This window comes from Lampetra fluviatilis, chromosome 22 (assembly GCF_964198595.1).
Source record: "Lampetra fluviatilis chromosome 22, kcLamFluv1.1, whole genome shotgun sequence".
Classification (NCBI taxonomy): Eukaryota; Metazoa; Chordata; class Hyperoartia; order Petromyzontiformes; family Petromyzontidae; genus Lampetra; species Lampetra fluviatilis.
This window is the reverse complement of record NC_136296.1, coordinates 8,982,890-9,010,266: the sequence shown is the minus strand read 5'-3', so window position 1 is coordinate 9,010,266 and position 27,377 is coordinate 8,982,890. Positions and strand designations below refer to the sequence as shown.

The 27,377-nt window shown below is 49.5% G+C and overlaps 1 protein-coding gene across 1 annotated transcript; it reads right to left on the bottom strand.

Annotated features, from left to right (window-relative positions):
• Positions 1-641: 641 nt before the first annotated feature.
• LOC144938498 (extracellular sulfatase Sulf-2-like) lies at positions 642-26,766 on the bottom strand. Its single transcript, XM_078866370.1, has 18 exons — positions 26,583-26,766; positions 24,522-24,761; positions 23,277-23,428; positions 21,737-21,906; positions 21,106-21,256; positions 20,468-20,643; positions 19,813-19,962; positions 17,822-17,884; positions 16,717-16,843; positions 15,858-16,186; positions 14,171-14,267; positions 13,159-13,253; positions 11,241-11,443; positions 9,551-9,693; positions 8,914-9,037; positions 7,305-7,338; positions 2,070-2,126; positions 642-756 (listed from the first exon to the last, which is right to left on the bottom strand). Exons 1-18 carry the CDS (start codon positions 26,749-26,751, stop codon positions 657-659), a joined length of 2,580 nt encoding a protein of 859 aa, XP_078722496.1. The 5' UTR covers positions 26,752-26,766; the 3' UTR covers positions 642-656.
• Positions 26,767-27,377: the final 611 nt, after the last annotated feature.

Sequence of the window (27,377 nt, the reverse complement as noted above, 5' to 3'; positions counted from 1 at the left end):
TTAACATCAGTACGTACTCGTCATTATCAGCAACTAATCATTCACATCAGTAGTGCATCGTTGTCATTAATATCAGTACGTAATCATTAATATGATCAGTACATAATCATCATTAACATCAGTAGCATATCATTAACATCAGCAGTGCATCGTCATTAACGTCCGCAGTAGTTCCAACTTCATCATCCACTGCCTTTGATGATTATTTTATATTACAGATGATGAAGATGGGCCTGCTGTTGATGTTGCTGATGATGGTCTGTAGATGATTATTACGGAGCTGCTGCTGTTAAAGATAATAGTGGAGACAAATCGATGATTATTTTAATTGTGCTGTTGCTATTAAAGATAACGAAAGAGGTGCTGCTGATGATGACAATGACGGTGCAAGTGATTCTGAATCTGCCGTTGATCGCGATGACAATTATTACAGAACTGCTGTCGATAATAATGATGAATTATGGACCTGTTAATAACGGCGATGATGATGATGATGATCTGACAGAGCTGCTGCTGCTGCTGTTGCTGCTGCACTGGCGACTACACACTCGTGCTGCTCATATCTCTCATCCACCAGCACGCTACAAACCGCCCTCCGAATGCATCACACGCGCAACAAACACACGCCGCTCTAACTCCTCCTCCTGCTTCACGTGTCAGGCGGTACGTGTTGTTCCTCGCCCCGCTGTTGGCAGGCCGAGGTCCTCGATCTTGGGCGCTGGATGCGACTGCTGCCATCCCTTCCACAGTCGGTCTCTGCAGAGACAAAGATCCCCCCCACCCGCTATAGCCAGACCAGACTGTTGGGGCAAGTGCTGTTAGCGAGCACCTCTCTGAAGGCTGGCACGGCACACGAGCGGGTGGGTGGCCAGCGAAGAACATTTCACTGCAGTGGCACATGCGGTGAAGTTTCAAAAGTGAAGACCCGGACAGGGTCGCATTCGCAAAAGTCACCTGGGGCATTAGTCTGCCAGTGGGATGGGCGATGATCGCTGCTGTGTAATCCCCAATTGAGTACTCTGCGAGTACATTTCTCATTGGGTAGATCAAAAGCGGCAAGACCTCTTGGCACGAATAAAAGGGTTAATTAAAAGTGATCTCCAAAATAGTTTTGTGGTACCTTGCTTTCACAGTGCCCTGCGGGAGTTGTGAATGGACACACACCGTCTCATCACAGGGCGGCGAGAGGACAATTGAACCATAATTGGGCAAACGACTAAATTAAACAATGACGGTTCACCTGAGGACGGCTGCTTGCGTTGTGGCCGAAACGTCGTGAGAATTATTTTATTATGTTTTATTTTTGTTATTTTATTACTTCCCTTCTAAGTGACTTTACCGAAAGAACCAAGAAGATAAATTAAAGTTAACAAAAGCAGTTTCGCTCCAGTACAAGGTGCTCCTGCACATTAACTGCCAGCTTGGCAGAGTATGTGCGTTGAACTTCTTTCGCACCGTACGTAGCCAACCGTGCTCATCGGAGGTGCGGGGGAAGGACAATGAACTAAACACAAATAGCAGTTCTCAAGAAATGAGTTCTACATTTAGATTTAAAAGTGCACGTCTCCAGTGGCTTCCTAACGCAGTAGGAGGAGCACGTATCCACCCACTCTGCTTGTAAGCAGCGTGGAGTTGCCTCTCTTTCTCTATTGTAATAATGTGTATTTAAACAGCAGCGTCATCCGTGCCGACTGAATCCCACAACGCTGCACAATTCACATCACAGGCAGCTGCGTTTCGATCAAGATGTCTTCGGCGAGTTAATGCGCATTCATATAAGTAGGAAAAAAAACCGGAGCACCCGGAAAAAACCCACACATGTGAGCGGCTAACACTACAAAAAAAACACGCACACAGATGTAACAGATGGAGATTAGTCCACACGTTGCCATGCTGCCCCCTCTTGGCAAGCCAGGGCATGTCACCTCCTTCACACGATTTTGTGCGATCTGCCAACCCTCGCTTCCGCACCGCTGGACCAGAGGCCACGTGTGCAGACACCACCTTCCAGGGTGTTGGGTGAGAATGGCAAAAAAAAATGCACAAGGGTAGCAGCATGAGTCACTTACAGCAGGTTCGGGCTTGGGTGTCTCAAGAACCTCCTCCATGTCCTCTGCTCCCACAGCCTGCGACAGTGACAATGAAGAACAGTGTTCGCAGCTTAGTGGGTTCTTACTTAGAAGGACATAACGGAAGGAAACAAGTACGTTAAATGTATCAAACCACGAAAACCATTGGTGACAGCCACATGAGCCGGATATCGCAGGTAGGCGAGTGATTGAGGGGGTGATTGAGTAAGTTGGCGAGCAAGTGGGTGAGTGAGCGAGCAGGTGAGCAAACGAGTTAGTAAGCGAGTGAGCGAGCGGGCGGGTGAGTGAGTGAGCAAGTGGGTGGGTGAGTAAGTAAGCAGGTGCGTGAGTGAATTGGTTAGTAAGTGAGCGAGCGAGCGGGTTAGTGAGTGAATGGGTTAGTGAGTGAGCGAGTGGGTGAGTGAGTTGGCCAGTGAGTGAGTGGGTTAGTGAGTGAGCAAGCGGGTGAGTGAGTGGGTGCGTGAGTAAGCAAGTGGGTTGGTGAGTAAGTGAGCAGGGGAGTGTGTGAATTGGTTAGTAAGTGAGCGAGCGGGTTAGTGAGTGAGTGGGCCAGTGAGTGAGTGGGTTAGTGAGTGAGCGAGCGGGTGAGTGAGTGGGCCAGTGAGTGAGTGGGTAAGTGAGTGAGCGAGTGGGTGAGTGAGTGGGTTAGTGAGCGAGCAGGTGAAAGTGAGTGATTGAGCGAGTAGGTAGGTGAGTATATGATGGGCCGGGCACCAGAAAACTGTGGGTGCCGTAATCTCGGTGTGTTGATGATCAGGGCACCGTGGTACAGCAATAGATTATTAAATCTTTCTGTGTGGAAGCTTTGGGTGTTGCCCCTTGTAACGCATCCGTTTTCTCTGGTTTTCTCTCTCGCAAGCTAAACACTCATTCGTGTAATTGGCCAAACATCCCAATTTCAGGATGCTACTGAAAAAAAGTCTCCGACTCAATGCGGCTTTTCTGGATAAAGTGCCACTATTCAACTTAACACAGTGGCACTATTGTTGCAATTATCGTTACTGTCATTCCCGTCGACCCTTTGCCAGAGTTTGTACTCATGCTCTAACATTCGGGGGGAGGGGAGGGGGTGCTTGCTTAATCTCTTCCTGGAGCTGCAACACTCACCAGCCACCGCCCTCGTGATAATTATTGACGGCATTAATCTTACACGGCATCTACAAATTTGTTCCTCCCTGCGCTTGCTATTTTAATTTGTCTCTTAGAACCGGGGACGGCGTGAAGGGTCCCAATTGTCATCATTTCGGCTGTCACACCAACACCGGGGGCTGAGCTTTGCCCGTCCACGGCGCGCACCTCGTGAGCGCGTCGTGGTTTGTTAATAACGCACGCGGATGCCAAGGATGAGGAGGGCAGAAAAGACAATTAGAGAGTGCAATTTGGGATTCGTGAGGAGCGTCCTAAAGGTGAGGCTGCAATGTCGAGACGCCGTTGCAGAACAATTGGCGGACACGGGCGTTCTGGAGAAAGGAGACAAATTCATTTTTACCCGTAAATTAGTTTTTTTTTGGGTTAGATTGCATAAATATGAAAGTGTTGTTAAACCCGCCACCACCCGGCATAGCCAATTAGTAAGGTTTGTCACGTAAAGAGAACATGCCGATTAGTTACTAGCGAAGCACACCGGTGTGTTTGAGAGCAAATCCACAACTTTTACAATCATTTTTAGAGGGAAAGAGACAGACGGTGAAGAGCTTAGGACAATTATTATTATTGGTACATTATTTGTTTACTCAGAAAAGCTTCACCGAGTCTCAAGACTCTTTTCAGGAAGGTCCTGGCAAGTTGTTTTTCTTCCCCGCAGTAGGGAGTGACACTGCCGGGTGTAATCCCAATTTAGTAATTTGCACTCAGTAATTTAGAGTATTTGGCTGCTATACACATATCCACGTGATAAGCCACTTCGCAGAGCTATCATTTGTGGGCAGGTCGCTTCTGAAAAGAGCTACATAGCTCAGTGGGCCTTGCCTGGTAAAATAACAAAAAAAATTGTTTAGTTTGTTGATAATATATCGGCATTTGGATGTTCTACTGACATTCGTCACAATGTCTGCGTTTTTTAAGCTATGGGAGGAAACCACATAGCCCGGAGGAAACCCATGCAGAACAACAGGGGCAGGATAAAACCACCACACAGAAAGTCGATCTCCAGACTCCTCTCGCTGCGAGGCACGAGTGTTCCACGTACGTAACGTACGTAGAACTTCTTTTTCCACGATACTTAGCCAAACGTGCTAACCGGCAGTGCGGGTGGAGGGCACAACAAGCTAAACACAAACGAGCACTTCTAAATAAATGAGTGCTACCACCGCGCCACAACACTGCCGCCCACATAGCCGGGCGAAGGGAGTTCCCGACCGTGGAAGCAGCAGAAGAGAAGGAGGGACCGCCCAGCTGAGCGAAGTTTGACTGGGGGATGGCGGTGCGGGACACATCTACAGCTTGCTACTCGATGCCTGCAGGGGCAATTTCGGTGCCATGGCGTCACCACCGAACGTCAATCCCAAGGGTTCACGAGACACCCGCTGACTCGGCGAGTGGCTCCATAAAAGCCACTCTTCTCCAGCAAACAATTATACAGAATACCAAATGCGCAGTTGCAATGGCCCTCAGGCCCAGAGGTCGTTCGTTTGTCCTTCCGACCACACACTGCGATCACAACTGAAGGGTCCCTCATCAAGAAATGTAACATTCACTGGGTTATAATCGCTCACCACTGGGCCTATTTTGCATAGACACTCTAATGGACGTCATTACTCGTGTTTTTCTTGTTTTCATGAGTTTGCTCGTGCGTTCATATTGTGCCTGAGGTGAGCTCTGCGAATGGCAAAGGCCAATAAAGCGTCTACTGCTGCTGCCACTGCCGCTACCTACCGCTGCGCCACTGCTCGTTTGGATGGTGGCGACTGATTTGATCAGTGTGTGGGGGGGTGGGGGGGGGGCTGGAATAGTGGTAGCAGTGACAGAGATTGAATGGGAGACGAATGCTGCCAAAGTGTCACTGGTCACCTGACACACACAAAAAAAGTCGACAAAACGACGTGATGAATTCCAGCCATTCTCAATCCACAAATGGTTGAAGGCCTCCCCCTCGACTCTACGTCGGGCGCGGAGGTTTTCTTCACCGTACTTCACCGCCCGTCGTGGCCAGCTGCGGGTTGGTGATTGGTGATGGGGAGGAGGGCAGGACCGCTTCTCGTAACACTCTTCACTGATGCTAGCCGTGGCCGGGATTCCAACTCGGGCCGCTGGGGTTAACGGCGTAGGGCGATAACTGCTGTGTCAACGATCCACCCTGCCTCACGCACAAAGTTATACTAAATCACTGTGGCTCCCCTAAAAGCCCCCTGTTAAATTGTTAATTACGTTTGTAAAAAATGTTTTTTCTCTGTTATATTACCGGAATGGATAAGAGTGCATATTGCGAGCTATAAATGCTCTGATAGTGCCTTGTCCTTGTACTGTCCGCCTTTTCGCGTTCTCTGGCCTGGCACTGGTGAGACTAGGCCATAAAGAAGGCTGCTGTCTCTGGTGTAGGGCAATCAACTTCAAAGACAATGCCCATATATTACACTGGTCAACACACTTTTTCTGGCATAAGGTATTCCAACGGTTTTAAGGTAATTTTGGGGTGCTGATTCCAAATCTAGCATCAGTTTTTGTCTATCACATCAGGTTCTTGAGATATCAAATATTGCATTTTCAATAAAAACTGCAGAAGAAAAATATTAAATAAATGTGGATATCTACATAAAATGATATTATAAACACACTATCCTAAAAATACAGCACCATATTTTAACACTAAAGCAGTCACTGACTCGCAACAACTTGCAATCATAAGTGACAGAGTTAATTTCGGGTAAAATCAATGAAAATGGGGTATGCCGATAGCATAAAAATGAGATGTGATAGAGCAAATCTGAGATCAGATTTGGAATCAGCACCCTGAAATTAGTCCAAAACAGCTGCAAAAGTCCAGGCCAGAATTTCTTTTTTTGACCAGTGTTATCAGAGCATGTTTGATTGCATGTTCATCGCAAGTACGTGTGGTTCATGGAAACTTGATGCCTTGAAAAAGTTTTCTATTTGGTGTTTGAACATCTTACCACCTGTTTTTTTTTGCCAGAAAGGGTAACACCTATTCTTATTTTTCATATATTGTTTACCCTGTTTGCATTAAGTTCTGGCGTGGATGTTGTGTCAATAGTTTGTTATTTTTTGCTGTTGTAAGTTTGCACATAACCACCCTGTAATGTTCTCTAACTGCCGCCACTACTACCAACGGTTTGGGCTGTGGTCTATGAATCTCTATGGAACTTTATGAATTGCTACGTAACTCTATTTGAACTCCATGTAACTCTATGGATCTCTATGTAACTCTATGGATTTCCATGTAACTCTATGGACCCTATGCAACTCTATCGATCTCCATGTAACTCTATGGACCCTATGTAACTATATCGATCTCCATGTAACTCTATGGATCTCTTTGTAACTCTATCGATCTCCATGTAACTCTATGGACCCTATGTAACTATATCGATCTCCATGTAACTCTATGGATCTCTTTGTAACTCTATCGATATCCATGTAACTCTATGGATCTCTATGTTACTCTATGGATCTCTATGTAACTCTATGGATCTCTCTGTAACTCTATCGATCTCCATGTAACTCTATGGATTTCCATGTGACTCTATCGATCTCCATGTAACTCTATGGATCTCTATGTTACTCTATGGATCTCTATGTAACTCTATGGATCTCTCTGTAACTCTATGGATCTCCATGTAACTCTATGGATTTCCATGTGACTCTATCGATCTCCATGTAACTCTATGGATTTCCATGTAACTCTATGGATCTCTATGTAACTATAGATTCCCGCAATGTCCTGTAACTGCCACCACTGCCGATTGTCTTGTGGCCGTGGTCGCCCGAATGCTCAACGGGGCCTTACCAACTGAAATAATGACGTCCGAGCGTGTGTGTGTAAAATATCGTATTTTCTCATATTTCTGAATGAAATAACCAACTCAGGAATTACGCTGAGAAAGTCATCGGAAGATGCCGCGCCGGGAGACGGAATCGCACCGGCGCTCTCTGGATCGCAGTTCCAGCGTGCGGAGCGTTACACCGTGGCAGCTGGCACCAGGCTTGGCACGGAGTGCAAATATTTTACTTACGATGAGACAGAAGGACCGCCCTTACCTTTGCTCTTTCGAATCGTTGTCCTCTTTCAATCCTGCAACAACAACAACAACATAGGGTAACATCTTCAGGGAATAAAAAATGACAAACGCAGCTTTTATTCCTCCAAAAACAAAAGCTCGGATTCGGCAATGAAGGCGGTGTTTGCGGCGGCAGGGTCTGCAAATGTTGCCCGTCTCCGGGAGGGGATGCGTGGACGTGTAATTAGGTCCCACGGGGCGCTCAGTGATTTATAGCGGAACAGTGGCGACGTGCGCAGCGGCGGGCGAGACAACATTTTCGTTGCGGCCAGGAGTTTTGAAATTCTCTCGGTCGGGGAAGGACGCCGGATGAGGAATAACGAGATTGGGGCACCGCATTTCCCCCAACATCTCAACACGCTTTCCAACACAATCTCATCTCAATCGTTACAATGCCTAGGTGTGTATATATATACAGTATTCGCTATTTTAGCCTAGGGGACCCCCTGATGACAGGTGTCCCCTGTGTGGCACAAAATGACGTGTACATCAATAGGGGGTGGGGGGGGGGGGTTAATGTTGCCCGTGTTACTCCGATTGTGGCCGAAACGTCGTGAGAATTATTTTATTGTTTTATTTTATTATTTCATTATTTCCATTCTACGTTACTTTACCGAAAGAACCAAGAAGATATATTTTTCTCACTCGAGCGATGATGCACAGATGGCCTCCAGTATTCCCTCGTTGTTCACGGACTTGCTATCCGCGATGTTGGCTACCCGCGAATCGCACCGAGTGGGCCGATGCTTCGAGAGTGTGTGGGCCAGTGTGAGAATTATGGGTGGGTGGGGAAGGTTGTTCGGTGGAAGGTGGTGGACACTGAGTGCATGAGGCCGGAGGATCAGTAGGAGTTGGTTGACATTGAACGGGGAGATGTTGGGAATTTCATTTATTCAAGAGGCTAGGTAGATCAGCATGTGATAATGGACATTGAGTGAGTGGGGTAGGTGGATCAGTGTAAGATTATGGAGTAAAGTGAGTGGGGTAGGTGGATCAGTATAAGATGATGGACTTTGAGTGAGTGGGGTAGGTGGATCAGTATAAGATGATGGATGTAAAGTGAGTGGGGTAGGTGGATCAGTATAAGATGATGGATGTAAAGTTAGTGGGGTAGGTGGATCAGTATAAGATGGACTTTGAGTGAGTGAGGCAAGTGGATGAGTGTGCGATGCTGCTGCAGGGTGAGGAGTGTGAGGAGTGTGAGGAGGAGGAGGAGGGGCGCTGTGCGGGATGACCACTACCTGTGTGTGTGTGCTATATTCTTAGGTTTTTTTCAGTAAAGTCACGTAGGTAAAAAATTAAAATTAAAATTAATAAAAGTAAAATAAAATAAAAAAAATAATAAAAAAAAAATCACGACGTTTCGAATGCAACACAAGCTTCCGTGTTGCCTCCGAAACGTCGTGATTTTGATTTTATTTTTTTAATTTTATTTTACTTTTATTAATTCAAATTTTTTACCTACGTGACTTTACCGAAAAAACCTAAGAATATGAATCCTTGCAGTCACGAAAGTTTCAAATCTAGAATGTGCGTGTGTGCTGCTGCAGGGTGAGGAGTGTGAGGAGTAGGAGTGTGATGACCACTACCTGTGTGCGTGTTGCTGGGGGGCGGCTCGCACTGCCCGAGTCCCCGGCAGGCGCGGAGCCCAGCGAGCTGAGCGTGGAGGGCGCCCAGGGCGCTGCGCTCCAGCGTGTGCACCGCGTTCTGCATCTGCGTGGAAACGGAGGCGGTGCGTGCACACACGCACACACACACACGCCCGCATACACACATGCACGCGCACGCACGCACGCACGAGCAAAAAACGCACGCACGCGCACACACGTACGCATACACACATGCGCACGCACGCACGTGCACATGCGCTTACACGCACACACGCACACACATGCGCTTACACGCACACAAACGCACACAAACACACGCACACACACGCATGCACACACATGCACGCACACACATGCACGCGCACGCACACAGGCGCACACACACACACACTAAAATATATACAAATATCCCTCGTGTAGCCTACACATGCTGTTGGAGAAAGTGCGGTCACTAAACATGAATGAAGGCCAGCACGAAACGCAAAGGGGGTCAATGTGGTCAGCACCACGCCCAGCCGAATTTGTATGCAAGTAGAACTTCTTTCGAACCGATCATAGCCAACCGTGCGGTGAGATACTTCGTCTTTGCGTACCTGCACGCAAGGCATATCGTCACCTGGTAGGGGTCGGCGTTGAGGTCGAAGTACTCGACGAAGCCGGTGGCGAACTCGCAGAAGAGCGAGTTGTGGCTGCTGTTGAGCGTGCGCACGCACCGGTACGTGTTGTTGAGCGAGCTCGTGCACGCACAGAACGCGCCTCCTGTCGGAGACACGGAGAGCGGCGCTGAAGCACACGACCGCCGAGGTGCGCGGCCCAAACGTCGAGCCGATTTCACGACAGCAGCGGCAACAACGACCGCCGCCACGGGAGGGCATTTGCCGCGGAGTGAGGGGAGTAGTAAACACATTCCTGCGGAGGGAGCTGGTAGGAACGTTGGGTTGCTCGGTCAATGGCCAGGGTCAACGGCGGCGTGGTGTATTCCGCAAATATGCCCGACTGTGAGGGCGGGCACAAGCCGGCGTGAGTAGGTTAAACGTTGAGTTTTATAAGGGCATCATGGGGTGACCAGCTCCTCCCCACGCAGTTCCACCGCTCCCACCCCCCAGGACTTGTCAGTTGCTTTTTATTCGACGTGTGTGCGGCGATGGCGCAGCCATCGATCGAGGGTCGAATTCGAACCGCGCTGTGTGATCGGCGTCGCGCTCGCTGAAGGTGAATGCCTTCAGGGAAGTCGTGGACTGTTTACGCAACTGCGCACAATTCTGTGAGTCACTTATAACTGCTTTGCCGTTACTTATTGCCAATTATGGACTCAGACTATTGTCCTATCATCTCATAGAGTCCTTGGCAAGTAATAATATGCTACACAGTGGCAGTGGTGGTCGCAAAATGCCGATGTATTACTAATAAACCCCAATGATCCGATCGAAATTAGGGATTTCGATCGGATCATTGGGGGGGCACGTACCACTCCCCCCCTACTAGCTCCGCTAGTGGATATCTGTTGAACTTCATGACAGTACATACTGCACAGTCATTGATAAATAGGCCGAGTGCCGAGTGAGAAATATGTCTGAGTTTTTGGTCTGCAGTGGAAAAGGTTGCAACACCTCTAGGCACGCGCACCTCCAATGGCTTGGCAAACAGCCAGTGGAAAACCACCCGTACCGTGAGGATCACGTGCTGGCTCTGCTGAAACATGCCAGTGGAAGAGGCGTATCACTAATTACATGATGTAACTCGATTTTGAATAAAATTGGTGAATGCAAATAAATCTAACAACAACCACAACAGGGTGGCCAAAGGTCTTCGTCAGGTCAGAGGTGCATGAGGAAGACGCTGCCCGCTCCCCCTAAGTTTACACAGATCTAATTCTATATTTGAAGCTTTCGTGACTGCAAGGATTCATACTATTAGTTCTTTCGGTAAAGTCACGTAGATAAAAAATGAAATAAAAATTAATAAAAATAAAACAATAAAAAATTTTACCTACGTGACTTTACCGAAAGAACTAAGAGTATTTACACAAATCTCGCAACTGCCAAGGGTGGGAGTACGGCCATCGCAACATATCAGGCTTTTTTTTAAACAGGGCCCTACATTCATAATAATATTTTTTTTCAACATTAAACGTATTTCATCTGGCAAATATCAATGAAATACCAATGTCCAGGGTCTCAACGGTGGATAGTTGGACAAGCGATCACCGCCCCCCCCACTCCCCACTCCCATCGACCCTCCGGTGGTCCCACCACTGGCTGGAGGGGACCACGTGCAAGCGCCCCGTTCTCCCGCTGGCCACTCACGAGTCCAGAAGGGGGGCGTGCGCCAGTGCTCGTCGTCGTGCGTGAAGCAGACGAGGCCCGGCGAGGCGCAGGGGGCCTCTTTGCGAACGACGCGGGCTCCGTCCCTCGCGCGGCCTCTCCTGCCGCTGTCGGCCGTGGTTCTCTCTCCAGACGCGCTGGGCGGTGTCGCTCCCCCCCCGTCTCGCCCGCTCCCGCCGTGGCTGCTGTTGATTCGACACCGCGGCAATTTAAAAACGGGGTAAGGCTCCACTGAGCCAGAAAGATGTAAATATTGGCACAAGACAGAGGAAAGTGGAAACAAATTATGAAATGCACAGTGGACACCTACGGGGTTAATTGCCCATGGATAGTGATGGTGATGATGAAGGCCCACTGAGCTATACAGCTCTTGTCCAGAAGCGGCCTGGACACAAATGGTAGCTAAACGAAGTGGCTTATCGTCACGTGGGAATTTATCGCAACCAAATCCACGCGACCACTGCGAGATAGACATGCGGATAACACTGCTGGAAGATGAGACCTCCATTAGGTGGGAGCTCAATTGAGTCTGTCTTGCAATATGTGGGAATACCCACACTTTACCCCACTCACATGCCACCTGCCGATGGATTCTCTGCGGCGTGTATCGACTTGAGGCGGTGTGGATTTAAGAAACTTGCACCATTGTTTTAAATATCACGACGGTTGTTCGAATAGAAATGGAAGAGCCCTGGATTGCAAGTCCAGCGGGCTGACCGTAACAACCACGGCAGGTCCGGACGAGTGGATAAGCGACGCTGAATTATAACAAAAAATATCGGTTGTCATTATTACAGCACTGCCATACAACAGAACGTCATATAACAGGCTGATGTTTCTGGAAAAGGGCCATCTTTTATGGAAAGAGAGAGGGGCTGGAGGTTGAACTTTACCCTGTCGGAGAGGCCTTGAGAAAACTGGGCAATTCTAAGACAATTTAAACATTAACAGCTTTGACTAATGAGCAGTTTTCTATTCGTGGAAAATTAGGATCACACAAACTATTGGCAATTCTCTTTGATACAAATAGCTAAAATGTACACACACTCATATATGTATTTCCCACTCCTTTAAGGGATAATTTGCTGATCAGTATCTCCTAATGTAAAACCGTTCAATGTCAAATCAAAACAGTTTGCGTTTCCATCACGGGCTCTCTCTCAAGCGCTGCGTTCTTCACTAAAAATGTTCAAAGGGGGGTGCCACTTTCGCCGATAAGACATCATCAGTGTGAGCGCCGCCACACATTCGAAACCGTCGGGGTTTGACAGCAGCACGATGGTGACGGGGAGTGTTGTCACGTGTGTTTTCACGTGTGGTGTGCTGTCACGTGGTGTGTGTTGTCACGTGTGCTGTCACGTGTGGTGTTATCACGTGGTGTGTGTTGTCACGTGGTGTGTGTTGTCAAGGGCCGCACTAAAGGCCACCAGGGGCCGCTAGTGGCCCTCGGGCCTTGCAATGAAGAACACTGCACTTTAAAAACACACGGGGCACTATCCCCCCCCACCCATACTTCCCCAAGACACCCCCTACCCTCCTCCACTCACATCCCATTCCTCTTCTTGCGTATGGCAATTCGATTCCAAAGCAAAGGTTGATCGCAGTTTTATTTTGCGGTGAGAGATGGCGAGGTTGATCGCTGATGCGGCTGCTGCATCGAGATTCCATAACCTGGCTCTCCAGATGGCAGCACAGCTCGTAGACTCATCGGCATCTGTTACCATCTTTACGGGAATCGAGTGTTGCCCCCTCGCACAAGGCCTGGGTTTTTTTCCGGGTGCTCCTGTTTCCTCCCACGTGGTTTAAACAACCCGTGAATTGTCGGCAAACATCTTAAAATGCTCTGAATTTATCCTGGATAAATTCGCGTGTGCGCGTGTTTGCGATCGCTCTTCATTACCTGTTGTCATTGCAGTTGCAGTCGGTGGGTCGTGAACTCTTCAGGTGACCTCTGACCTTTCTCAGGATCTTCATTCGCGAGTGAAGCTCCTCAATCTGCCACGGGGGGGGAGGAGAGGGGGGGGAGCGAGAGACGGTGAATTACGTTTCGCGCGCCTCTCATTCTGCTGGGCAATTCACTCACTTGCGCGGAGCAGACTTCTCAAAAAACGCACCTCCGGTTAGCACGGTTGGCTACGTACGGTGCGAAAGAAGTTCAACATACGTACAGAAGAGGCAAGGCGGGGGGGGGGTGGAGGGAAGGGTTTGTAAGCTCGTGGTGTCGATGGCGAGGACCGCGTGTGTATTTTCTGTAATGCTTGGTAAATTGTCGAGTGACTGTTTTGACGACGTGAGCCCATTGACCCAGATGTTCCACTTGAAAATACCCCTCGAGGTGGCATCACAACTCTCGTGGTTCCAATATCTTCACGTGTCAAATATTGGTCACTTGTGGTGACCAGCATTTGAAACGAATGGGGCTATGAACATCACTCTCTTTAGCCGTATACAGTAAGTAAATCGGTGCTACCTTAAGGTGCAACCAATTAGCGCTGTGGCCCTTGAACGAAAGGTCTTATCTAGCGCCATATACGCAATGTTTTGAGGTTCGTTGGGCGACTTTCCCCTTTTAGGAGGTGGCAAGGCCAGGACTGGTGAAAGGCAGTGGGAGCCACAGCTCTGGCAGAGACGGGTAAATAAGATTTGAATTAAAAATTACTAGAAAATTTTCACGTCGATACAAATTGACCGTGCCTCGAGTAATTTATATGCAAATCATCAAATGACGTTGAGGTGTGTAATTTAGATGTCAATTACACGTTATTGAAAGTATTACATTCCCTACCCATACGGTATATCTAAATCAGCTCAAGCCTCCTCTAAATCACGTGACTTCTCTGCGGCCACCCTGAACCCCATCTGGTGCTGCTGCCCTCTGCTGACTGCGATCGGCGTCTGCGAGAGAGTCGCACCTGTTCGTCCAGGAGCAGTTTGTGTCTCTTCCAGGCTCGGAGCGAGCGGTACAGCTTCACGTCGCACTGCACCGTGCTGTTCGGCAGCAGGAAGCACCTACATCAGTGGACAACAGCATCACTGTCACCATCATTGTCTCCATCATCATCATCACCACCAAGCCAATAACATCATCATCATCATCAAAGTGATTTCCTGACTCAAATGAGAATTGAGGTCGTGGGCACCTCCTGTTGACATCCCGGAGACAGTGCAGGCAATTCCACGATCCTATGGCAGGGGTAGGTCTGTAATAGTACAACCACTGATAATTGTTTTTTTACCATTTTATCTGGCAACAAAACTGACACATTTTTGACAAGGAGTCATGTTTGCATAGACCACAATACCTGCAGTTATAATGCAAACAAAACACAACTCTGATGATGTATGCACTGTCCTTGAAGTTGACAGCTTTCATTAGAGCCTAGTCTCACATGGTGTTGGACCAGATGACGCCAATTATCATATTTTTTACTGGCAAATGAGGTTCCAATGGAGTACAACCACTGTTGACTTGCTCACAAAGTGGTACTTACTTTACCGACCCTGGAGGCATGATGGGATAAGCGGCTCAGGCCCACTAAGCCACCTGGCCAGGCATCGTCAGCCATGGTCCATCCACTGCTGGTAGAAGCCACCCCCCTCCCCTAAGCTGCCACCACCTCTCACAATCCTCGATGTACTAATCCATCCACTTGCACTTGATGGCATTGTGTTGCTTCAACTCCTTCTGAGATGTCCTCTCGGATGCGTTCTGTACTGTAAGTCATGTTTTGCAGAGGGGTCAAATACTTATTTCCCTCATTAAAATGCAAGTCAATTTATAACATTTTTGACATGCGTTTTTCTGGATTTTTTTTGTTGCTATTCTGTCTCTCACTGTTCAAATAAACCTACCATTAAAATTATAGACTGATCATTTCTTTGTCAGTGGGCAAACGTACAAATCAGCAGGGGATCAAATACTGTTTTCCCTCACTGTATGTTCGATACCGCTCTGTTATTATGTTTTGACGATCGGCCAATCATTCAACAAGTCTTAATTAAAATAAAATCTGATATCTAGTGATCATTATGATCGTTATCATTCATAATTGTTTCATCAATCATAGCGATGGCCTAGCGGTAGCGTGTTCGCCACTTGTTGCAGAGGTTCACGGTTTAAATCCAGCGACCCCCCTGGTTATTTAGGTATTTAGGGGCGTCCATAAATGACGTCACGCTATTTTGGACGATTTTTGACCCCCCCCCCCTCTTCGTCACACGACGTCACAAAAAGTCAGACCCCCCCCTCAAATATGACGTCACAAAGCTCTGCCCCCCCCCCAAAAAAAAATAAAACATGCTTCAAATCGCTTTAAACTATTGTCATTGTAGTGCGTATTTAACGTGGCGCTGCACTCTGATGTTGTAGGAGAAAACATTTATTAAAAAGTCTACTTAATTAAGTAGAACGTGTTGTCTATATTTATTTAAAGTTGCGCATTTTGATGTGACGTCACATTTATCAAACCCCCCCTCCCCCCTTCGTCACATATCGTCACAAATTTCTAACCCCCCCCCCCCCCAGGTGCGTGACGTCATTTATGGACGGCCCCTTAAGTGTTGACTCCGAATCATTGATTGCAATGCCTGGGCCAGCACCTGTGTGTCACCGGAGTCAGCTGTGAATCTTCTACCCGCGGCTTCTTCCCTCTGCGAACTTTCCGGTTGCGTCTCGCTCTCCTGGCTGTCTCGGTGTCGCCGCTGCGTGCCCTGCTGCTGTTGCCGCTGCTGCCACCGCCGCCACCGCTGCTGCGTCTGACTCGGCAGTGACACCGAGCACCGGGGCTTCCCACGTCAACCGCAGCCGCATGGCGCCGTGTCCTGGCCGAACTGCGTCGCTGCCGCCCTCCCGAGCTCGCGTCTCCTAGCCGGGGCCGGCACTTTGACAGCCTCTGTCTGCCAAGTTTGTCCTCCGTGCAGTGCAGCCTCTGAAGTACAGCCGAGGGAACAGCACAACATTAAATGCGTTGGCGGTCCGGCGAGTGGATTCATTTCTATCTGTAGTCCATCTGTACAGAGTTCGAGTGTTTCCACCCCTTCTCCAGCACCACCCTACTCCTCTCATCGCAAAAGTCTTGTTATTTGGGTTGCCGAACCCTGGCCGAACAGTCGCGTGTTCGTCACTTTGTTGCGGCTGCTACCGGTTATTAACTGTGGGTGCGATGACCTTACTAGCTGCCGTCCGCTTCACCGTAGACGTCCAACATCGAATGACGTCAATCACAATGATCTCAGGTCTTTCTTTAAATATAAAAATTATATATCATTTCATTCGCCTCTTGTCTGGTTATGTATAAGAATCACGGTAAGGCACACACAAGTCCAAAATTTAACGCACGGCACAAATCTCGTTTACATTTCTCACAATGTCATGAAGGCAGAGAGCGTCCGATTGTCAAAAATCGAAGTGGGTGGTTTCGGTTGGCTGCCCTGGCAAGTGATGCCAAGTGTCCCTTACCTGCCCTGGCTGCAGGCACGCTGTCCTGTACTCGGAGAGCTGGCACAGTGCCCTGATTCTGTCCCATTTGGACTCCCGTTTCCTCTCCTCCGGACCACCTCCTTGGTCTTTGAGATGCGGGATCTTGCTGCAAGGACACGCGGCAAATGGTGAGGCGCGCCAGCGATACCGCACGAAATACAAGGTCAGGCTCTCATCATTTCACTCATTCACTCAAACGTGTTTCGCATTGGATCTTTTGCCGTCGCTTATAACGAAATTAATTCAATTAGGTGAAAGCCCATTCCAGGTTATGTTATCACTCGTACAGGACACGCTCGGGGAAATGATGATTTTTTTTTTATAATGAAGAATGATCGCTATTTTTTCGGAGAATTTTTTTTGCAATGTAATTGTATTTAGACAATTAAAACCGGGTCGTGACATTCGCGTGCAATAGCTTACGTAAGCGCCCGGTGCCTTTCTCACAATGAACCCATCGGTTGTTGCAAGGTCTTGAACATTTATTCTCCGACAACGCGGTGGGAAATTAAAGCAGTGCTGCATTTGAAAGTGGATCAGCGACGGGCATCATAAGCACTCAACAATAGAAGGGACTCGGTGCTTCCTTGATAAAATATATAAATATATTATTTCAATGGCCTCTTATCTGATTATGTAAAAGAACCAAATACTGTTTTACTCCTGTGATACATGCACGCATATTGAAAATGTTCCAACAATAAAAAAAAACATTGAGGTGGATTGGTGGCGCAGTGGTTAGCAGGCTGCATCTTGAACCCGATCCCCGGCCACATATATCGCCAGTATTGATCCCCACCCCTTCTGCAGCCCGCACTGACCAGCATGGTGAAGTATGGTCAAAAACCCTCATGACTGGCACAGTGGGGGGGGGGAGGGGGGTGCAGAGAGGGGGGGGGGGGGCTATATCCAGCAGTCGATTGACAAAAGGCTTTAAACGTACTTTAAGTAGCTCAATAAAACTTTGATGGAAACAGTCAATTACATTGGGGACAAAATAATGAGTAAAATACATAATTAAACAAAAGCGAACATTAATTTTTAAAAAAAATCATCTATATATAAGAAGCGTTGGCCGCCTTACCCTCTCTCGACGAGAAAGCTGTCCCTCCATGACACGCGTCTCTCGATTTCCTGACGGAGCGGTCTGCCGGGAAACAAACACAGGGGGCAGCGTCGTGAGCAGAGGCCTTCATCGTGCGATAAACAACGGCCACTGTTGTCGTTTCGTCCGCTTTGCTAAATGTCTTTAAATCGTAATTCATAATTGCTCTCTATTTTATTCAATTTTGTTCCTTACATGTAAAAAAAAAACACACTTATTCAAGTGTTAAACAACCAGACACAGTATTACCAACTACATTTGTAACTCTGTTAAATGATTTCCGGAGTAATTGACGGCATTATAATAAGATGACCTCCTAATTGTTTTCAGTAAAAAAAATCGAAGTCAATGTTTTGTGTCACTGACAGCCGGCGCATGATGGGTTGCAAAGTTGCGGAGATTCAGCTTCCCATGCCAGGCTTATGTCGGGATAAACTACGATTAAATAAGTGTTCAATCATCTTTATTTGCACCAGAAGTTCAGAAAGGCACAGGCACAATACGAATGGTATCACGATAATCGGCATTCCGTGAGCATGAATCACATACCATCTCGTCGTGTTCAAAATAATATCACGGCAATCCAAGTTACATTCCTTGTACAAGATAACGAATGGTACCACCTAAAGTTGTCCAGATTTATTTATACGGCTAATGAGAGTAAATCACTGGATAACCCCACGCATTTCTTATGGTGGTCACATAGTTCACACCGTTATTGGCCACATAAAGAAATTGGAACCGTTACAACGATGCCACCTCAGATGGTACTGACGAGTGAATCAACGCCCCTTCAACCATGAAGCAGTCCCAGAGGTCGCAAACGGGTTTTGATTCCTTACCCGTACCCATACCCGGCCGCACCAGGGTCGCAAATGGCTACCCGTACCCGTACCCGGCCGGGTACGGGTACCCGTTCCCTACCCGTACCCGTACCCTACCCGAAATGAGTGACAAACGGTGACTCACCAGTGACTCACGGCCTACCCGTACCCGGCCGCACCAGGGTCGCAAACGGGTACCTGTACCCGTACCTGGCCGGGTACGGGTAGCCGGGTATCGGGTAGGGTACGGGTATCGGGTACCCGGTTGCGACCTCTGAGCAGTCCCATCCTCCTTAACCTCCTTACGCTCCTTGCTTTCCTCCTCTTCCCTGCCCTCGCCCCTCCTTGCCAGTGCACTAACCGCGACATTACTGCTTCCCACTCACTCACTCACCCTCCACTCACTCACCCTCCACTCACTCACTCACCCTCCACTCACTCACTCACCCTCCTCTCACTGCTGCACTTTTGGAATTCTCCTCCCATCATCGCCTCTTTTCCCCAAGCCACTCACGGCCGTACTTAATTCATGGAGTGCGTTCCACTCCGTATCTGTCACGAACCCTGACGGAACCGTTTGCCCACTGGCTCCTTTACATTTTGGCCCTCTGGGGGCGAAACGGGAGACCCGGTGAACGGCAAGCGACAGCCTACGAACAACGTCACGCGACCTCCGATGTAATTCTGTGAAGCAGCCGGCGGCGGGCAGTGCCGGATTGTCCCAGTAGCAAAAGCAGCTACAGATGTAGTAGCTACGGGCCCCGCACTTGCAAGAGCCCCGCGCTAAATGCTATAAATTCCGGTTCAGTGATTCTGCACTTGCTCTATTGCTATAGTACTATACCGCCTTCAACTTTTATGAACGACCGAGTGTTTAAGGTTAGCGATCTCTCGTAATAATTTTTTGGCTGTATAGCAAATAAAAAAAATACAACTACAAATTTGCCTTTGAATATTTAAGTGATTCTTAGTTATTTAGGGCCCCTTTCTAACATACGTTACAGTCCCCCGCACTCGCTTAATCCGGCAGCGGCGGCGGCGTTGCATCCGACGGTCAATTGACGCCCGCGGCAGCCGGCGAGAAGCGAAAAATCTGCCCGGCCGTGCCGGCGCCCCACCGAACACCGCCGGACGGGCGCGTTCGACCTGTCGCTGGCGAGGTCGACGTCTCGCTGCGGCCACCGCCGCCGCAGCAGCTTGAGCAGCGAGCGTCCGTCCATGTCGCCGGGGATGTCCAGGCCGGCCATGTCCAGCATCGTCGGCGCCAGGTCGATGTTGAGCGCAATCTGGGGGACGCTGCTCACGCACGCGCAAGGACGAGGATTCCCCTTGTTAGCGGGCACCTGTGAAGGCCCGCACGGCGCACTAAGGCGGTGGATGGCCAGGCACGGCAACCTTTGCACACTTTGTAGTGCAGCTAACTGCTGCACAACCGCTCCTCCACACACACACACGTTCAATATTCTGGCAGACTTCTGACCTGCTTCTGTAAACCCCATCCACTGGCTCCCAATCCAATCCCAAGGAGTTGAGAGCACCATCTCGATCCTCATCGGAGCAGGAAAGAACGTTTGACTTTTCGATTCTTAATTTCAACGTGGTTTTGCCCATCTCCGCCAGAAGCTGCATCTCCACCGCCGTCCATCGAGCCAAGCGTCGCCACCTCCGAGATGGACCCATAGAGTCCGTGGGGCAAGAGAAACAATTTGTACCGCCTAAGGCTACGGCCGACCGAGTTGAGCGTGCCCGAGTCAGAGAGAGAGAGAGAGATGGAGAGAAACCCGGAGCGGAGTGCACGTACGTGGACCCCGGAGTGACGCCGGGCCCCCGCACGTAGAAGGGCACGCGGATGTCGAACTCGTAGGGCATGGACTTGCCCTTGACGAGGCCGAACTGGCCCAGGTGGTAGCCGTGGTCGGACGTGTAGATGACGAACGTGTTCTCCAGCTCGCCACTCTCCTCCAGCGTGTCCAGAATCTGCTCGCACAAAGGCAAAGAAGACCCCCCCCCGTGTAACCTTCACAAGCTGTTGGGGCAAGTGCAGTTAGCAAAGACAAAAATCCCCAATATATCCTTTACAGACTTTTGAGGGAAGTGCTGTTAGCGAACACTTATGAAGGCTGGCACAGCATACGAGAGGGTGGGTGGCCAGCTCTATGCCCGGCCGCCTTTGTCTCCCTAGTGCTGATGTTTGCACATTGTACCAGGTACTAATTTTTAGACTGAGTCGGCCTAAGGGAGGCCCATAACAGGTTCAGATAATGGTCACTGGCGTTGACCGTGACCAGGAATCGAACTCGGGCCTGCGGGTTAATAGCGAAGTGCGCTAACCGCTACACTACCGCTCGCCACATGCACGACTCGGTCTCAGTCGCACGACCGCCGCGCGTTCGCGCCTGCACGACTCCGCCTGGGTCGCTCGCTCGCTCGCTCGCTCACGCGCTGCACGGAGTCGTCCACGGACATGAGCGTCTGCAGGCGCCGCCGCTGCAGGAGGTTGGTGAACTCCATGTGGATGGGCATCATGGGCCCCGTGTAGCGCAGGATCCAGTGCTTGTCGGGGTTGGGCGCCAGGTTGTAGCTCGGCGTGCTGCACGGTGGGGGGGGCGGGGGCACAAGGGTAGGGGTCACGGAAAGGTCACAGGGTAGGTCACGTGCGGACAGAGATGGGGGGGGATGGCAAAGGCACACACAGGATGGAATGAATGGAGCTCATGGCCAACACCAGTGACGATTATCTGAACCGGTCCTGGGCCTCCCCTAGATCGACTCAGCCTCAAATGAGTACCTGGTGCGGTGTGTAAACATCGCCATTAGGGAGACAAAGGCGGTCGGGCGTGGTGCTGGCCACCCACCCCCTCGTGTACCGTTCCGACCTTCACAGGTGCTCGCTAACAGCACTTGCCCCTACAGTCTGTTAAGGCTATACGGGGGATCTTTGTCTTTGTGCCTGGCCTGGCACAGACGCCGTGGTGACATCACCGCCACTTAGTGGCGAACGGCGGGTACCGGTGTCTTGGCATGCACCTGTGCGTCGCGTGCGCGCGGCGCGTGTAGGAGGCGTGCGTACATGTGCGTGGACGCGTTGGGGAAGAGTTCCGAGTACTGCGGGGCCGAGTCCTCGGGGCCGTGCGGGGCCGCGTGGCTCAGCACCATGAGCACGGGGCGGCCCGGGTACGTCCGCCGCGACGCTCGGAAGAAGCTCACGCTCTCGTTCGTGATGAGGTCCGTCAGGTAGTCCTGCGGGGGGGGGGGGGGTGGGCGGTGCGTCGCAAAGGATCGTTAGTTTCAGTGGCTTTTTTTTATTAATTAACCACGAATCCGATTGGCGAGAATGAGACACGTTCAGAGACATGGTCACACGTAGGGAGTTCTAGACTTCTTCTTGGTTCTTTCGGTAAAGTCACGTAGAAGGTAAGTAATAAAATAATAAAAATAAAACATAATAAAATAATTCTCACGACGTTTCTGCCACAACGCAAGCAGCCGTCCTCAGGTGAAGACCAGGTCTTCCCTTCTACGTGACTTTACCGAAAGAACCAAGAAGATGAATCCCTGCAGTCACGAAAGCTTTAAATAAAAATTTTAAAGATCTAGACTTACATAGAGGCTCATTGATTCACATGGAGTCATATCAACTAAATGAGATGCATATTTATATCGAGACGCAGATTTACAGAGACCCATAGACTCACATACAGACCTATAGACTTACAAATAGATCCATAGACTCACGTATGGAATCGTTGCTTTACATAGAGACATATGGACTCATTAGAGTTCAGAGTGGTTCTCTACGTGGACGATGGTCTGGTTGAAATTTCTGCAATCTGAAGCCGGCTTCTCTCTGTGAAAGCAGTGCACAGCTCTGCTGTGGGATGTGCGGATTCGATTTACCGTGGATCATTGTGTTCCAGATTTATAATTAAATCCCAAAGACTCGTTCGTGGGATAGCAATTAGGTGCTTGTTTGGGATAATTGGTGTTCGCCAAGATCTGTCATCATTTCTCACGAGGTGCAAAAGCCTTGACCGCACCCGGGCATCGATCAGCCTTCCATTATATCTGTACCACACTCACACACTTGACCACACACACACACACTCACACACTTGACCACTCACACACACACTCACACACTTGACCACATACACACTCACACACTTGACCACACACTCACACACTCACACACCTGATCACACACACTCACACACTTGACCACACACTCACACACCTGATCACACACACACTTGACCACACATACACACACTCACACACCTGACCACTCACACACACACTCACACACTTGACCACACACTCACACACGTGATCACACACACACACACTTGACCACACACACACACACTCACACACTTGACCACACACACACTTGACCACACACACACACACTCACACACCTGACCACTCACACACTCACTCACACACTTGACCACACACTCACACACCTGATCACTCACACAGACACTGACACGCTTGACCACACACACACTCACACACTTGACCACTCACACACACACTCACACACTTGACCACACACACACACTCACGCACTTGACCACTCACACACTCACACACTTGACCACACACACCGAGGGGTAGTGGGCTCCGTGCTTCTCGCGAACACCGTTGTGGTTCAGCGTGTAGTTGTAGAAGCGCGAGTTCTTGACGAGGCCAAGCCACTCGCGCCAGCCGGGCGGCACGTAGCTCCCGTTGTACTCGTTCAGGTACTTGCCAAAGAAGCCTGCACACGCGCGCGCGCACACAAAAACAAAGATCCCCCGTATCGCCTTAACAGACTGTAGGGGCAAGTGCCGTTAGCGAGCGCCTATGAAGGCCAGAACGGTAGACGAGGGGGTGGGTGGCCAGCACCACGCACGACCGCCTTTGTCTCCCCAGTGGTGATGTTTACTACACACACCGCACCAGGTACTCATTCTAGGCTGAGTCGACCTAGGGGAGGCCCAGGACCGGTTCAGATAATCGTCACTGGGGTTGGCCGTGAGCGGGGATCGAACCCGGGGTCACCGGGTTCGTAGCGCAGCGCGCTAACCGCTGCACCACCGCTCCCCAAAGGGCACACACACGTCGCCTGATTAGTAAAAATGCGCCCACCACTGTGGTGAGGGCTGGTAAGGCACTCAGCGCCCTTTCATTGCCCACATTAAGACCCAGGCACTAAAGGTGTGATTCATCAGCATGTCCGAGGGATGGGGTTTGGTGAGACGGTGTCTGGGCAGGCCTTGCCTCACCTGTACGGATCAAGGTGTAGGCAGCTGCTATATCCATCTCTCACCTGCCTGGATTGGGCTTAGACAGAGCTGGGTGTCTCACCTGCATGAGATAGAGTCAGGCTCGAATCAGGTGATCCATTCCAGTCTAACTTATACAGCCCAATCTAGATTTGAAGCTTTCGTGACTGCAAGAATCCATACTCTTTGGTTCTTTCGGTAAAGTCACGTAGGTATAAAATAAAATAAATCTCACCTGTATGGATTAGGCTTAGACTTATGACACGTGCTCGTTCCCTGTCTCACCTGTATGGACTACACCCAGGCCCAGGACACGAGCTCCATCCCTGTCTCACCTGTATGGATTAGTCCCAGGCCCAGGACACGAGCTCCATCCCTGTCTCACCTGTATGGATTAGTCCCAGGCCCAGGACACGAGCTCCATCCCTGTCTCACCTGTATGGATTAGTCCCAGGCCCAGGACACGAGCTCCATCCCTGCCTCACCTGTATTAGGCCCAGGCTCAAGGCACGAGCTCCATCCCTGTCTCACCTGTATGGGTCAGGCCTCGGGTGGTTTGCATCGGGAGCTCTACCCTGGCCTCACCTGTGCGATAGCCAGCGCGGCTCAGGTGCACGGCGAATGTGCGGGGCTCGTGCGCCGCCTGCCAGGAGGGCGAGGAGCAGTTCTCGTTGTTGGTGTACACGTCGTGGTTGTGCGAGTATTTCCCCGTGAGCATGGAGGAGCGAGACGGGCAGCACACGGGCGTCGTGACGAACGCGTTGGTGAAGTGGGCGCCGCCGCGCTCCATCAGCTGCCGCGTCTTGTTCATCACCAGCATCGAGCCTGGGGGGGTTAGGGGGGCCACGGTACGAGAGAGAGAAAAAAGCCACATCGTGTGATCTCGTAGCTGTCAACCCATATGGTCCACCCCGTATTCTTGTACAGGGGAATTTAGTTTTCCGGTCCATACGGCGTACATCCGTTTCAATACGGGCAACACATTTTTTTTCTTCATCATCATCATCGTACGCCTTTTGGCGTCCTCTGGTCTAGCACCATTTGAGAAGAGGCTCAAAAGAAAGCTGTCTTTGGCGTGGACCAATCAGTTTCAAGGACAATGCATATTTTATCAGAGTGTGTTTTTTGTTTGCATTCAGACCACAAGTACTGTGGTTAATGCAGACATGATTCCTTTTAAAAAGGTTTCAGTTTTGTTACCAGAAAAATGGGTAAAAACCCTATTCTTAAAAAAATGTCTGTTTGTGTTTCTCCCTTGTGATGGGACTTTGTAGGATGAACGTTGAGAATTATGAGGGCACGGGGTGATCGACAAGATCTGAATTGGTCTGCAATAAGGGGTTGACAGGTATGTGATCTTGTCGTTAAATCCGGCAGGTTTATGATTGCGCTACGATCCTATATAAATGCCGTTCAGAGAATGTGGGTCGATTAGCACGGCTGGCTACGTACGGTGGGAAAAAGTTCAACGCTGCCAGAATGGGTAAAACCTATTTTTATTCTTGCATACAATGATACTGGCAAAAAAGGTCTCATTTTCTAGCTGCTCATCCCGAGCTATAAATGCTCTGATAGTGGCATTGTTCTTGTACTGTCCGCCTTTTGGCGTTCTTTGGTCTGACACTGGTGAGACTAGGCCAGGGGTCGGCAACCTACGGCTCCGGAGCCGCATGCGGCTCTTTACGGGCTGCTTCTTGACGATATGTACGTATGTACAGTATGTACTCAGATGCATTGCGGCTCTTGAAATACTGAATTTTGTACCGAATTGGAAAGAAATGGCTCTTCTTGTTATTTTGGTTGCCGACCCCTGGACTAGGCCATAAAGAAGGATGTCTCCTCTGGTGTAGGCCAATCAGCTTCAAAGACAATGCCCATCTATTATCTGAGCATGTTTTTGTTTGCATGTTCACCACAAGTAAGTGTGGTTAATGCAGACATAAATCCTTGTAAAAGGTTTCTATTTGGTGTTTACACATCTCAACACAGCTTTTTTATTGCCAGAAAGGGTAGAACCTATTCTTATTTTTTTCATTCATCCATACACACGTGTCAATTCCGTTTAACACGGAGACTTCTGCGACCAATATTCATAATAGAGGTTTTTTGGTGTTATATTGCATAAATATATTAAACATTAACTTTCCCCTCTGGCCTTCGCACCTGATTGGCTCACGTCACATTTATCCCTCTATTTAAGAACAAAACAAGTGGAATTCTCAATAAATCTGGCTGTCGGCTGATGATGCTAGTTGTAATTACTGGCTCAACGTCACGGTTCTCGACTTGTAAATACTGCGAATGTACTCTCCAACACACCGCTGTGCTGTTTCTCCCGGTGGCGTGTTCAACGACACATTCATATTTCGTCGTAAACGTCGTGAGAATTATTTTATTGTGTTTTATTTCTATTATTTTATTACTTCCCTTCTACGTGACTTTACCGAAAGAACCAAGAAGATGAATCCCTGCAGTCACGAAAGCTTTAAATCGAAATTTGACACATTCATATTTACGCGATCTAACCCAATTGAACCTCTATCATGAATACGCGCCGATTGCTGCCCTCCCCGAGTGTCAGCGGCCGTGAAGCCCGGCGCGCTGACGGGTGCCAAACTCGAGAGCCGTGCGCCGCTGGATCCATACCGAGCTCGACGTCCTGGTCGTCGGTGAGGATGAGGATGATGTTGGGCGCTCTTCGTGCATGCGCGGGCCGGAGGTTAGGGTCCGAGGCGAGGCCAGGGCACACGGACGCGGAGAGGCACAGAAGCAGCAGCAGCAGCAGCGGTGGCGGCGGCAAAGAAGGGGGCTCCATGGTGGACGAACGAAAGCCACCCGCCGACTGGGAGAGAAACGGGCTGCGTCATCCCTGCGTTAAAGCCACGTTTTGTCTCTTCCTGCGTTTCCGTCGTCGTCATTCTCATTATAACTTTATTGCAAACATGTGCTAGATCTCATTAGGCCTCGAAAAGCCTGGTCAGCGCTTGGATGCGTGAACACCAGCGCTTGCGATGTATTGTAGAAAGGCCACCCAAAACTTGCAGAGCTTCTGCAATTAGATTAAATTGGGTGCATGCAGGATAAGCATTTACATTACAGACGAACACTGTAGTGCAGTAGCACATGCCGATAATCTCGTGGTGATTGCAATCTGCTGGGTATGTGCGAAAAATGTATGAGGGCTGAGCACTTTAACCGAGCCTCATGATCATTCATGAACGTCACAATAATGTTTCTGAGTAACACGAAAACATTATAGCTGAGCCACAATTTCCAAGCGGCATTTTTTTTTAGATAAACCGAATCCACTACTCAAAGGAGTCAGAGGGCAGGGTTCAGTCTTCAGAACAATGAGCCACTGCCACCGAGAAACTGGATCTAAATCGAGGTTTCACCCACCCACGATTAAACCGATTCCTCGAGCGTATTTAGTTGATGGTC

Bases quoted from the DNA above. Each gene is read 5' to 3' on its own strand.
- LOC144938498 (XM_078866370.1), bottom strand. From the start codon at position 26,751: ATGGAGCCCCCTTCTTTGCCGCCGCCACCGCTGCTGCTGCTGCTGCTT. The intron at 16,844-17,821 runs GTAAGGCGGCCA...GTGTCCTTGCAG, and splicing joins AGCTTTCTCGTCGAGAGAGG to CAAGATCCCGCATCTCAAAG. The intron at 13,254-14,170 runs GTGCGACTCTCT...CCCCCGTGGCAG, and splicing joins AACTGCTCCTGGACGAACAG to ATTGAGGAGCTTCACTCGCG.